The 14,074-nt window shown below is 34.2% G+C and overlaps 2 protein-coding genes across 3 annotated transcripts in view; one reads left to right on the top strand and one right to left on the bottom strand.

Annotated features, from left to right (window-relative positions):
* The window catches only part of LOC133173165 (large ribosomal subunit protein uL4-like), a 389,882-nt gene that overhangs the window by 332,327 nt on the left and 43,481 nt on the right, over positions 1–14,074 (top strand). The gene's annotated exons all lie outside the window — the stretch shown is intronic.
* The window catches only part of LOC133173127 (gamma-tubulin complex component 4-like), a 114,533-nt gene that overhangs the window by 96,914 nt on the left and 3,545 nt on the right, over positions 1–14,074 (bottom strand). For both annotated transcript variants that reach the window (XM_061308066.1, XM_061308074.1), the window contains exons 2-3: positions 2,464–2,599; positions 2,211–2,371 (exon numbers count right to left, since the gene is read on the bottom strand). In XM_061308066.1, the coding sequence (XP_061164050.1) occupies positions 2,211–2,371; positions 2,464–2,599 (297 nt within the window). The remainder of the gene's footprint in view (positions 1–2,210; positions 2,372–2,463; positions 2,600–14,074) is intronic.

Here is a 14,074-nt window from a genome sequence, read left to right as displayed (position 1 = left end):
TCACAAATCCAGTAAAAACAATCTTGCTCACTACAGTTTTGTATCTGTTTGCCTCCTAAATGCTTAGGAGCAAAAAAATCTTAAAGATATTTTGCATTTTAACTATATGATCAATAGAGCCCCACCTTAACTCCAAAATCCCTGATAAAGAGGCCAGAAATTTCACAATTTTGGAAGAGGTACCCTTGCTCATCATAAGCATGCACTTAATTTGTTCTGCTAAGTATACAGGGGTAGAGAAGATATCTAAAGACTTTATACATTTTCACTAAATGATCATTAGTGACTCTCCCATACACCAGAACCAGTGTTCCAGCTAGGATCTGAAAATGGAGGGGTGCAAAAGAAGGGCACCTTTTCGCAACTTACAGAACAGCAAACTTCAAAGAAAAACACTGCTATCGTGTCATAACTCTAACTCTGGTCAGTGCATTTACTCTGAACAATTCGGAGATTTCTGACTGTCAACATGGCATGTAAATTTGAATCGTGTACAGTGTTCCAGCTAGGATATGAAAATGGACGGGTGCAAAAGAAGGGCACCTTTTCGCAACTTAACGTTTGTCGCGAGCTTTTGTTACATAGGCGTGTCTCATTAAGCCTACTTCACCCTTATACTAACAAACTCTTTCAAATATTATTAATTTATTTAATCTTATTGATTTGAAAGTTCTATAAAAACATGTACATTAATCTATAGCTAATATGTAAACATATATTATAGAAGAATTTTAAAAAAAATAATTAATCTAACATAAATGTTACTTTTTTCCCCTCTTTTTCAATCATTTTCTATTCTTATTTCCTATTTTTCAATAATAGCATCATAATTCATATAAACTACATGTACTAGTTGTGTCTGTTTTTGGCAAATTGTATAAAATAGATACAGTATTTGTAGGTCATAAGTAAAATATTAGTTTTAAACTTACAATTTAAAGACAATATCCATTTTGCTTATCATATATGGTCATCTTAGTGGCAGATAATTAATTAATGAAATTAAGACAAACTTCTGCATGGAAATGGAACACATGCAGTTACAATATTATCTGTAACCTTTTATAATACCTTCCAGAGTGTCAAAAATCATAATTTAGGAGAAAATAATTGAATATTTTTACTTGTTTTTGTGCTATTAAATTTATTCCTTCATTTTTTCAGAAAAAAAACGCAACAATTTGTAAATAGAATTGAAGGTCAATGTTAATGCTACTTTCACTTCGTGATTTATTTTTAGAACGCTATAAGATTTTATATTAAAACAGATAGCTTGGACATTCTCAAAGTATTTTAGTTTTTAACCCCTATTCAGACTGTCAGTGATCAAAGTAATTACCTAATCACCTGTAATTGAAGGTGGGCACCTGTACAGTGTACATCCGCAATGCGTTTCATTGCGTAATCGTCCATGGCAGCAGGTGTGAATTGCTGATAGTCCTTAGGTAATCTGCTTTGGAACACACTAATTATTCTAATGAGGGAAAAGGACAGCCAGAATGATACTGGACACTAACAGGGGACACAGGGGCGCCTGTGGGGGCAGAGGGGCGCACTGATTTGAGGGCAGGGTGCTGCACCCCTCCATTTCCCCCTAGCTGGAACACTGCAGAACCCCTAACACAGGGGCCATGTTTCACAATTTTGGAAGAGGCACCCTGATTTATTATAACTATGCACTTAGTTTTTTATCTGCTAAATACCCAGGAGCAGAGAAGAAAGTTTTCAAAGAAACAATGTATTCTAACAATATGATCAATAGAGCCCAAAACTTAGTTTGTTAGCTTAAAGAGGCTGGGGGGTTGTGGCCATTTTTAGACTATATTGATCTCCTTTAGAAGAAGAGCTCCATATGAAGATATAGAAAATGATCAAATTTTAAAACTAAAATTTTTGAAATTTTTCTTTGCTAAATGATAGTTAACAGCTTAAGATATCATATCTAAAAAATTAAGTTAAATCTGGTGGTTAATTTGTGGTTAATTTGTTGACCCCCAGCCTCCTTAATAACCAGGAGCAGAAAAGATTTTCCAAGGAATAATGCATTTTTTACAATATACACAACAGAGTCCCACCCTAACACCAAAACCTCTGACCCAGGGGCCACGAAATTCACAATTTAGGACCCTTGCTTCCTCATCACAACCAAAAACAGATAGCAACAGGTCACCTGAGTGACTCAGGTGAGAGAAATCTTGTGTAACATTTACCTCTTGTAAGAAACTGACAAGGTGCGTAACAGGGAGGTGTTCATCACTGAGGACATCCATTTCCAGCTTTCGAAGAATAACACGGTAATTCTCTAAAACCCTGTCCAGTCCTCGACAGAAAGACTTTAAGTACAATCCATGAATGTCATCTGAGACAACATCTACTTAAACAGACCAATACATATAAGTATTATCTATTTTAATCATTAACTAAAGACATTGTTTTGATAAGAAATTACATCTAAAATATTACCACAATTTTTCAAACTAAGTGTTTCTCCATGTTTTTGTATGAAGTTGTTGAAATCTTTATAGTATGTTCCTAATTTGCACAATCTATTTAGCAAGTCTACTTCTGATGGACAGATGAATGGAAGGTCACTGGCCACCTAAAACAAGAACAGTACCCTTTTTAATTATTTACACACAAATTTTCAAAATTATCATATGCATTTCAAATGAGAACAATTAACATAAGGTTCCAACCTTGTACTCAATGGAACTGACAAAAAATGTCAAGATATCCATTGGCAAGGGTTTGAATTACTGGGGCTAAAATATAAAAAGAACCAGAGGCCAGTGGGCCACAACACTCACCATATGCATCATGGCCCTGCTTTTTTTTGAAAGATCTTAAAAAGATTTTTATTCCTCTATAATCCAATGAATATTTTTGACCCTATAATATGGCCCCATCCTAACCTCCATGGGTCATACATAACTGTGAATTCATAATACATGGGGATTCTGAATATCAACGAATAACATGGACTTGCAGTTCTAGAAAAGAATTTTCTGAAAATATTATCCATATGTATTATGTAAAATTTGATCCCCAACCCAACTCCAGAGTTCATAATTCGAACAATCTTCTATCAACATGATTTGTTGTTACCCTGCTACTCTTGATATTTAAAAAAAAAAAACCTACATTTTCCATTTAAAATTCCAGCACCTTTCTAGCTCATAGGGCCTTGAACTAAACAATATAAATATGCAACTTACATCTCCTATGCAGTATTTATCCCGTTTTACCTCCAACATTTGTACCTCTGTGAATTTGGTGTAAAAACGGGGGTGGCATTAAAACGGGAATGTAATTAGGCACTTGAAAGCTGAAGAACTTTTTTATTATATTGTCTTGCTATTAAATCTTTATTATAATTTTGGTATGTTTAATATTTAAAACATTTATCTACTGTTGTTTTTTATGGTGTTATTTTATTGTTTAATAATAACAAAATGTCTGTGTTATTTTCTGATGCAAAGTCCTTAGATCCCAAATAGCACATCACAATTGATTCACAATTTTAAACCAAACTTTAAGTCCATGTTTGGCGTCCTAATATAAAACACCTCCTTATTCAACACTTATTAAAATGGCACAAAATATAGCTATGTATGCATAGTATTCAGTTTTTTTTCACAACTAGGAAATGTAGAAACCCCAATTACTGCTTGTAAACACAATATGGCTTGTTTATCCCATAAATTTTTAGCTAACGAACGTAGGAAACCGACAGGGATTAGATATGCTCCTTTGCACAAACGTAGGAAACCGACAGGGATTAGATATGCTCCTTTGCACACATCACCTGTTAAATTTAATACTACATAGTGTAATTATGTCCCCCGTCATCAAAGATTCGGGGGCATATAGTTTTTGCCCTGTCCGTCTGTCTGTTTGTCTAGCTGTCTGTCTGTCTATTTGTCCGCAAAAACTTTAACCTTGCCCATAACTTTTGATTGATTGGAGCTATGGCTTTCATATTTCACACGTGTATTCCTTGTGACAAGACTTTTCTTTGAGTACCATAAAATTTGACCTTTTGACCTTGGAGTTTGACCCACTTTTGCAATTTTTTTCAGAGTTTAATCTTGGCCATAACTTTTGAATAGTTGGTGCTAGGGCTTTCAAACTTCACATGGGTATACCTTGTGACAAGACCTTTCTTTGAATACCAACAATTTTGACTCTTTGACCTTGACCTAGGAGTTTGGCCTACTTTTGAAAAAAACGTTAACCTTGGCCATAACTTTTGAACAATTGATGCTAGGGCTTTCATATTTCACGTGTGTAATTTTTGTGACAAGACCTTCCTATCAATACCAAAATACTTTGACAGTTTGACATTGACCTTGGAGTTTGACCTACTTTTGCAAAACTTAAACCCTGGCCATAACTTTTAAAATAGTTGGTGCTAGGGCATTCATACTTTACATATATAATTGTTGTGACAACACCTTCCATTTTATACCAACAACTTTGACCCTTTGACCATGACCTTGGATTTTTACCTACTTTTGGAAAACTTTAACCTTGGCCATAAGTTTTGAACGGTTAGTTCTAGGGCTTTCATGTTTCACATATGTAATCCTTGTGACAAGACCTTCTTTGGATTCCAACAACTTTGACCTTGGAATTTGACCTACTTTTGAGACTTTAACCTTGGATATAACTTTTGAATGGTTGGTGCTAGGGCTTTCATATTTCACACGTGTAATTCTTGTGAGAAGGCCTTTCCTTGAGCACCATTAATTTTGACCATTTGAACTTGACCTTGATGTTTGACTTACTCAAAGGTATATTCCTGGAGACAAGACCTTACTTTCCATACCAACATATTAGATTTGCATTTGAGAAAGTTTATCCTTTGTTATGAGTTGCCATATGGGGGCATCAGTGTTTCACAAACACATCTTGTTTACTTCTCATTTGAATTTAATACATTATAAAACATAATTTGACTGATTATTCATGCATCAATTATTCTCAGCTATAAAAGCATGTTTTATTTTTATGCCCCAGTATCAAGGATTTGGGGTTATATAGTTTTTGCCCTGTCCATCCGTCTGTCCGTTTGTCTGCAGAAACTTTAACCCTGCCCATAACTTTTGAATGGTTGGAGCTATGGCTTTCATATTTCATATGTGTATTCCTTGTGACAAGACCTTTTTTGGGGTACCATCATATTTGACCTTTTGACCTTGACCTTGGAGTTTGACCTACTTTTGAAAACTTTAACCTTGGCCATAACTTTTGAACAGTTGGTGCTAGGGCTTTCATACTTTACATATATAATCCTTGTGACAAGACCTTCCTTTGGATACCAACAATTGAAATCCATTGACATTGACCTTGGAGTTTGATCTACTTTTGAAAAACTTTAACCTTGGTCATAACTTTGAACGATTGGTACTAGGGTTTTTATATTTCACCTGTGTATTTCTTGGGAGAAGGTCTTTCCTTGGGCACCATTAATTTTGACCATTTGACCTTGATGTTTGATATATTTTCGAAAAAACTTTTACCTTTTTCATATCTATTCAATGGTTGCTGCTAGGGCTTTCATATTTCAGAGGTATATTCCTCGAGACAAGACCTTTTGGGTACCAACATATCTGAATTGCATTTGAGAAAGTTTAACCTTTGCTATTAAGTTGCCATATGGGGGCATCAGTGTTTCACAAACACACCTTGTTCTTTTTATTTTTACTGCAGACTAAACTGGGTTGTAGAGTCAGATAAAAAAAAAAATTTAACTTCAGATATAATGATCATTTACTGATTCATATGAATGAGTTTTGAACATGTTGAATAATTTTTTAAAGGGGTGTAAATATATACTTCTACATTTAACTTTATTTTATAACACGGACCTGCCGATCTGATTTTTGAAAAGAAAGTATTGCAATTGGCAGTAATAACAGGGGTGATAATAATGGTAATAGACAGAATTGTACTCTAAATACGCAGGGGGATGATGGTAGGCAGGGGATGGCATTAAAACAGGGTTTTATATAGCATTTTTTAAAAAAAATTTTTTGCAGTTAGTGGTATTGGCATTATAACAGAGGGAATTATAACGGGGGAGCACTGTATATTCCAAATGAATATTCGATCCCTTATCATGGCCCAAATATACCCTCTGACCATGGATTGTGGCTTCAACCTATCCCCAGGAGCCATGGCCTAAAAAAATTTGATCTGCACAAAATGACTCAGGATGTTTGCATGAATATGACTAATCATGGCCCTGTTGTTCTTGATAAAAGTTTTTGAACACTGTTTCTATATATTCCCACAGAAAAAAATATAATCCCCTATAGTATTGTGGCCCCACTCTAGCCCTGGAAGTCATACTTTGAACAAACTCCAATATATGCACTATACCCTGATGTCTGTATATTAATATGACTAACAATGGGCCTGCTGTTCTTGACGTGTTATTATATCATCTTGGAATTTATTTCTTTTGAACTCTTCACTGTATGAATTAAAACATTCATGCAAATTAATGACAATTTATTTTCCTATATGCATAAATTAAATGAACTTAAAATTAAGATGTTTCTGAATCATTTAACTGCAGTAACAGAAAGGTATATCATTCAAGGGTATATAAATGCAAAAGTTGATATTATTAAAACTGAAATGTTTTATACTTCAAATTTTAAATGACCTATTTATGCCTCAATATTGCTAAACAAAGAAGGTCTCCCTTTACACACAGTTTCAAAAATAATAACTTTCAAACCAATTAAGTACTATAAACAATTGAATTGGAAATAATGTCAAATTTTTAATTTAAAGAAGCTCTACATACTACCTGCTTATTCTATATCAAAATGTTGTAAATTAACATCAATTTTAGATGATTTAACAGGAGATATCATGAAGTCACAGTGCAGTGAAATCTTTGACATCAAGGGCATTATAAAAAATGTGAGCTTTCCTTTTTTCGACATTTTCTCTTGGAGTTTGATACTGTACAGTTTGGGTTACTTTATCCACTCAGCATAAACATCCATATACAATTTCTGGTCAAGCTTAAAATCTATAAAACTAGTATAGCATATTCTTTTTTGTTTTAAAGCCCACAACTGCCGATATTTCTGAATTATTGTGTGACGGTGGTCACTCTCAATCATGTTCTTAACAGTCCAGAAGTTTTCATTGATGATCTTCTTCCCGTCCCCTCCCAGATTACCTTTTACTGAGGTCTAACCATCTAAAATTCCACTTTGCTATTTGTATACATATGTCGGGAATACCCTGGGTTACTACATGTTTCATCAAGCATATTTTGGGAGTATATGTTGGCATTTTCTCGAGCATTACACATAATTTGATAAAAATGCACTGCTCCGTCAATTCACGAGACGTCATTTTTGCAGTTCTTTTCACTGGAATTGCATCGGAGAAAAATCACTATATTTCTGTTATTACTTCAAATATTACATCAGAATCTAAATACATAATATTAGAACAATAAAAAGATACCTTTGAGAAAATTGTCGAATAATATCCTGAATTATAGAAAATAAATGACTAAAATTCTGGATTCTGCATGTTTGTTTTTCAAAATTTTTGTCGTGCTCCGTACATCACCATCAGCGATATCAAAACAGCAATAATTTTAGAAATTAATTTAAATCCAAAGGAGATCAATATAGTCTAAAAATGGCCACAACCCCCCAGCCTCTTTAAGGACCCTCTTTACACCAATACAGAATGTTTTTTAGAACTTGAGAAAATTATATTGTATATACTATAAGTGTAATTTTTGAGCTTATCCATATAATTTTCAATATATGGTACATGGCATTTACCCCCAGGAAAAATGTTTAAAGACAATAAAGTATAAATGAACAAAAATCACTGTTCTTTACTTCAGTGGATTAAATACATGCAAATAAAACGTTCAATTACTTTATCTTGGCCTTTCAAACTGTTAAGAATGTTTGAATTGATTATAAATTGAGAAATACACAGTAGACTTCAATTTATTTGAAATCAGATCTAAGGGCAGGTCACTCTAACTGCAGAAAAAAATACCACTGAATCAGAACTCTTTAGTGTGCAGTGTAGAGAAGTTTCTTAGGCCATCATTAAAAATATCTTTGTTTCCCCTAACCCGACCCTAAAATCTCAAGTTGGGTAGGTAGGTAGGTAAATTACTTTTTTTTTTCTGACAGCAGTTCTGAAAAATTGAAAAATATCTTAATAAATAAGAATGAACAAAAGAAACTGATTTTTAAACCGAATATCATACAAATGAAGCAACATGTATGGTAAATTAATTCACAAATATCAGGGCTCTCACACCAGTTTTTGGGACTGGGGCCGGGACCGTGAAAACTGGGAAAATTATCGACCTTTTGAGGAAATTTGGGAAAATCATAGCTAGACAATATCCATTAAATTCATTATATATTGAGTTACTGGTGGTTGTTATCAACTAAATTTCTGTTTTGTAATATAGAGAAATATGAATAACAAGTTTAGTAACCACACATTTTACTACATGTTCTTTAATATTTGATGAAGTGACCAGTTGGGAAAATTAAAACATTAAATTGGGGAAAAAGGTACCTTTTTTGAATTGGGAATGGGGCCTTTAAACGGCCCCAATTATAGAGAATCGAGAGCCCTGAATATTATTCATCTGAACTTGTGAAATATCTCAGACCAGCATAAATTTATTGAAATCAAATATTTGCAAAAAGACAAGATTCGCAAATACTCAACTTTCGGACATGCAAGTATATTTTACAACCTTACTATCATCTTCGAGTACTTACACATACAAAATGTCAAGGGCCTCGCGTGGCGCAGTGGTTCTAGTGTTTCGTTATGGAGTCATGACGTAATTCAGAGCTTATTCTAAGTCACAGGTCCCGACATGGGACGTGGAGACTGGTCAGTCGAATGAGACCATAAAAAACATAGGTCCAGAGTCGCAGTATACATGTAGATGTTGGCACGAAAAAGATCCCTTACTGATGCTTAATGATCAATGGCCATAAGTGCTTAGTAAAAGTCTAAATAAGGAGCCCTCCACCAGGCAGGTGTTCAATTGTTGTCGGCCCAACAATTTTTAAAGGTATTTCAAATCAAAGAAACAACCTATTTTCAAGGGCCTAAGTACAGAAAAAAACACTGGACGTCTCAGGAAGCCGTACATTAAGCCAATTTTAAAGATTTCAACACTATTTGGAAAGAGTGTATAAACAATATTTAATTCAACTAAACCATATCTAAAATGATTAAAGTTTCATATATCTAATGTTATAGTCACAAAGTTCACCCCATAAATAACAGTAATGAAGAAACGACATCTGAATTATATTTATCAAGATGAAAAATTATACAAAGACATATTTACAACTCCTATGATCCTATTGAAATATTTTAAGGTGAATTTTGACAAAGATTAGCACTGAAATTATACGATTTTTAACCAAAGAAGAGATAAGACCCTGCTATTCTTATTAAATCACAATAAAATAAGCTGAAAGTTTTGCTAATCGATTAAATTTAATTACGAATAGGTAGGTACCACGAATCCATGAGATACCAGGATAATTATTTAATTGTTGTCAATTTTATAACTGTAAATAAGAGAACACCTTCTTTGTTTTGTTTAATATTCATGTAATGTTTTGAAAATAATTAAGGAAATTGAGACGTTAATAGGTCACTTTGGGGATGAGCAGCGTCTGAGCAGAGGTTTTATTTTATCAGACAGTTTGTTTATTAGGGCTGTATCAATATATCGATTAATCAATATGTATCGATATTTAAGAATATATCGTATTGAAAAAATAACTTCCAGATTTTCTTATAATTCTTTGAAAAAGTTGGGAATTTCAATCAGCAAAGGTTATATTTTCACTCTTTGGAATTAAAATTAATCAATAATGATATAATCATTAGGGAGATAGCATATCTTAGATAAATATTACAAAATACGTAGACAACTTTATTTAACATGTTGTTTCACAGTCATTAAAGGTATGAATTTGAAGTGTAATTTGTTATGACAGTGAGACAAGAACTTTGAAATGGGTTATAAAACAATTAGTTTTAATAAAATTCATGCATTAAATGAATTATAAGACTTTTTTGATAGACTTGTAAAATAATCCAATATACCGGTATCAGATATGGCATTATAAAATATCGTATCGTATCGATTTTTTTTTCTCAATACACAGCCCTACTGTTTATGAAGAATCTTTTATTCTCAAATTAATATAATGTTATATAATGTTACTTATAAATTAACAAGTATATTTATCACACATCGATTACTATGGTTGAAACATGTTAAAATCATCTATTAAAATTATTTATTTTATCCATGCATCTCCCCATACTATACGTGCATGGTTGAATGTAATAAAATTATAATTCAGACACATAAATTCATGAAATTAAAAAAAATCAAAGTAAATTAACCAACTAATATATTTAGGGTGAATGGACTTTTGGCGAACAAGTTTTAGAGCAAATGGACTCTGGGGGAACTCTGGGGGAACATGTTTTAGAGTGAACGAACATACATTATTTTTTCCCCTTAGTTTTTCTTGTATGAAATGTTTTTCCAAATACCAAAGCAAATGTTGCTGCTTTTTCCGAATTGGAAAAGCCTTTGATATCAAGACCTTAAAAAAAATCATGATAAAGTAATTGCTTAGTAAAAGTAAAACTGCTCAGTATCATAATCAGACATACTATGGATACATTAAAACGATTCTAGAAATGCCCTTTTTAAGGTATTAAAAAACCACTAACCATGAAGGGCTTGCTCTTAACAACGCAAATAAAATTGCTGTACTAATATCAGAAAATGCTCTTTATATGAGGAAAAATAATTTATAGTGAGCGCAGTGAGTTCTACTGACAACGCTTGGGAGAAAAGAAAATTTGGAATTTCACATTGATTCAAAAGATTTTTTTTCCACAGTAATTTCTGGACCCACAATGCATTACTTGTTTAAGCTACGTTCTCATGTGAATAACAATGAAAGTTCAACAAACAAGCATTCTGAGAGTATTGCATTAGCAATACAAGTCCCCTACCGGCAAGTGTAATCTGGTTCCTGTTAAGAATTGAAAATGCCATAATTCCGTCAAAAATTAATGAAGAGGGACGAAATGCACACTTGATCTATAACTAATCAAGGTAAAGCCACATACCAAAAATCAGCTCAATATCTACAAGCGTTTAGAAGAAAATTGCGGAAAACCCGTAAAAATTGAAAAGACTGTAATTCCGTCAAAAATCAATGAAGCGGAACGAAATGCAAACTTGATCTGTAACTCATCAAGATACACTCACATACCAAAAATCAGCTCAATATCTGCAAGCGTTTAGGAAAAAAGTGCGGAAAACCAAGTGGGACAGACTGACAGACAGACAGAGGGACAGACAGACGGACAGACAGACAGACAGACAGACGGACGGACAGACTCAGAGGAAACCTATAGTCCCCTCCGGTTTCACCGGTAGGGGACTAAAAATAAAAAACTCACTCTGATTTAATAAATATGTTGCAGATAAATAGTAAACAAGCATTCTGAGAGTATTGCATTAGCAATACTAGTCCCCTACCGGCAAGCGTAATCTGGTTCCGTTCTTGTTAAGAATTGAAAATGCCATCATTCCGTCAAAAATTAATGAAGCGGGACGAAATGCAAACTTGATCTGTAACTAATCAAGGTAAAGCCACATACCAAAAATCAGCTCAATATCTACAAGCGTTTAGAAGAAAATTGCGGAAAACCCCTAAAAATTGAAAAGGCCGTAATTCCGTCAAAAATCAATGAAGCGGAACGAAATGCAAACTTGATCTGTAACTCATCAAGATACACTCGCATACCAAAAATCAGGTCAATATCTGCAAGCGTTTAGGAAAAAAGTGCGGAAAACCAAGTGGGACAGACTGACAGACAGACGGACGGACAGACAGACTCAGAGGAAACCTATAGTCCCCTCCGGTTTCACCAGTAGGGGACTAATAAAACTTTCTTCATTAAATTCAGCAGTGTTCAGGCTTTGGTTTGGTAATGCAACTTATATACGACATCATGTGATGTCAGAGTATCTAGACGCACCAAATGTCACGTCTAGTTTCATTGATTGATTGTTGTTTAATGTCCCTCTCGAGAATTTTTCACTCATATGGAGAGGCCACCACTTGCCGGTGGAGGGCTACAAATTTTGACCTATACTCGGCACTCAGGGCCATTGAGCAGTGAAGGATCTTTTTCATGCCAGCACCTACTGTGACACAGGACCTTGGTTTATACAGTCTCATCAGAAGGACCGGTCTCCATGTCCCACAGTGGGATTCGAACCTGCGACGTACGGATCAACTCCTTACTCCGCGACCCTAGAACAGATGCTCTAACCACTGCGCCAAGACTTGAGGTTGAAGAGATAGGACTAAATAGTACACTGAAAAGGTGTATTTGCGCTCGCCCTAACAGTCGCACCGTCAACATATTAATCTTAAAAAAATGTTGTGTGCGTTTTTTTTGGGGGGGGGGATCGATGAATAACTTGTCCCATCCATGAATTGCCCATTCTATGAGTTATCCATTTTGTGATTTGTCCTTTCAATCAGTTGTCGCATCGATGCATTTTTTCTATGACTATGGCAGGTCGGGCACAATCTCTTCATTTAGCTATATAGCTTGATTTAGCTATATAGCTTTATTAAGCTATTCAGAATAGCTTGATTCAGCTATTTTATCACACTTTTTTCTTAAATGTGTTATTTTCTCAGCATGCATAAAAAATCGCACCTTGGTGCAGTGATAATATTCAACCTTGAACTCTTTTGAATTTAATGCATGTAAAAATCACTCATCAAATTGCGTCTCCATAAGGGACTTTGTACTTAGAGTTCTAAATGTTTTGGGGCTATATAAAGCAATTGATACAGTTACTTCTGCAATGAAATTATAAAGGAGGCCAATTATGGTCAACAAGATAATTGATTGGCAATAATTCAGTACAATGAGAAGCGATCATACTTATCCACGCCTCAACATACACTAGGTAGTGTACAGTTACTCAAACAATGGAAATACATCTTTGCTTAAAAGAATTCAAATGCTGCAATGTTAAAAACTATCTTTGATTTCAGTTGTTGTTTTGATAGCCCATACTTCGGACTTTCTGTCTATTTCTTACAAAAAACATTTTTGTGAAAAACTGCATATAAATAGCTTTATCAAGCTATTTTGAATAGCTTAATAAAGCTATATAGCTATTTCAAGCTATATAGCTAAATCAAGAGATTGTGTTGGACCTGTATGAGTAATCTCAGCGAGATCCGTAGAGACTAAAAATTTTGGTCTGGTATCTCTACTATTGCTGGAACTCTTCGGCATCGGAGGTTTAAACGAATAGCTTATTGCTGTGAAAAATCAACAACTTTATATTTTGAAGGATTTAAACCTTTCAGAAGTAAGAAACGAAAGTTTTATGGTGATAGAGAATTAAAAGGATGTCCAAAACAAAAAGTTGAAGTGGACAGCCAATTCATTTCAGCCTGTATTAATCGAAACAAGCGGTCGAAGTCCGGGCACGAAACCCCGAATGAGATTATGTGATACTGGTCTGAGATCCGTAGAGATACCAGACCAAAATTTTTAGTCTCTACGGATCTCGCTGAGATTACTGTATGAGTTGTCTTTCAAAACAAGTTGTCATAGACGGCCGATGATATATACAGGACCGTCGTGCGCATAGTAAAGAAAGTCTATTTACACGACCGTCGTGCGAATAGCTATTGCATATTGCTGAGATATATACAGGACCGTCATGCACATATGTAAGAAAAAATCTATTTACACAACGGTCGTGCAAATAGCAATCGCACATTGCCAGTGATATGCACACGACGGTAATAGCCACTAGTATTACATATGTATACATGACCGTTGTGTGCTTGAAGACACAACGTTGTTTGCACGATCATTTAGAGTTATAATTTGACCCAGTATGAATTTTCATGTCAATTTTTTGACATTTAAATACTCTTATTAGATAAATGTTTGCATTTAT

Source organism: Saccostrea echinata, unplaced genomic scaffold, assembly GCF_033153115.1.
Source record: "Saccostrea echinata isolate AGI-Se365-2 ecotype Australia unplaced genomic scaffold, CSIRO_AGI_Sech_v1 ptg000002l, whole genome shotgun sequence".
Classification (NCBI taxonomy): Eukaryota; Metazoa; Mollusca; class Bivalvia; order Ostreida; family Ostreidae; genus Saccostrea; species Saccostrea echinata.
Note: the sequence above shows the minus strand (reverse complement) of the source record. Positions and strands in the feature narration are given on the sequence as shown.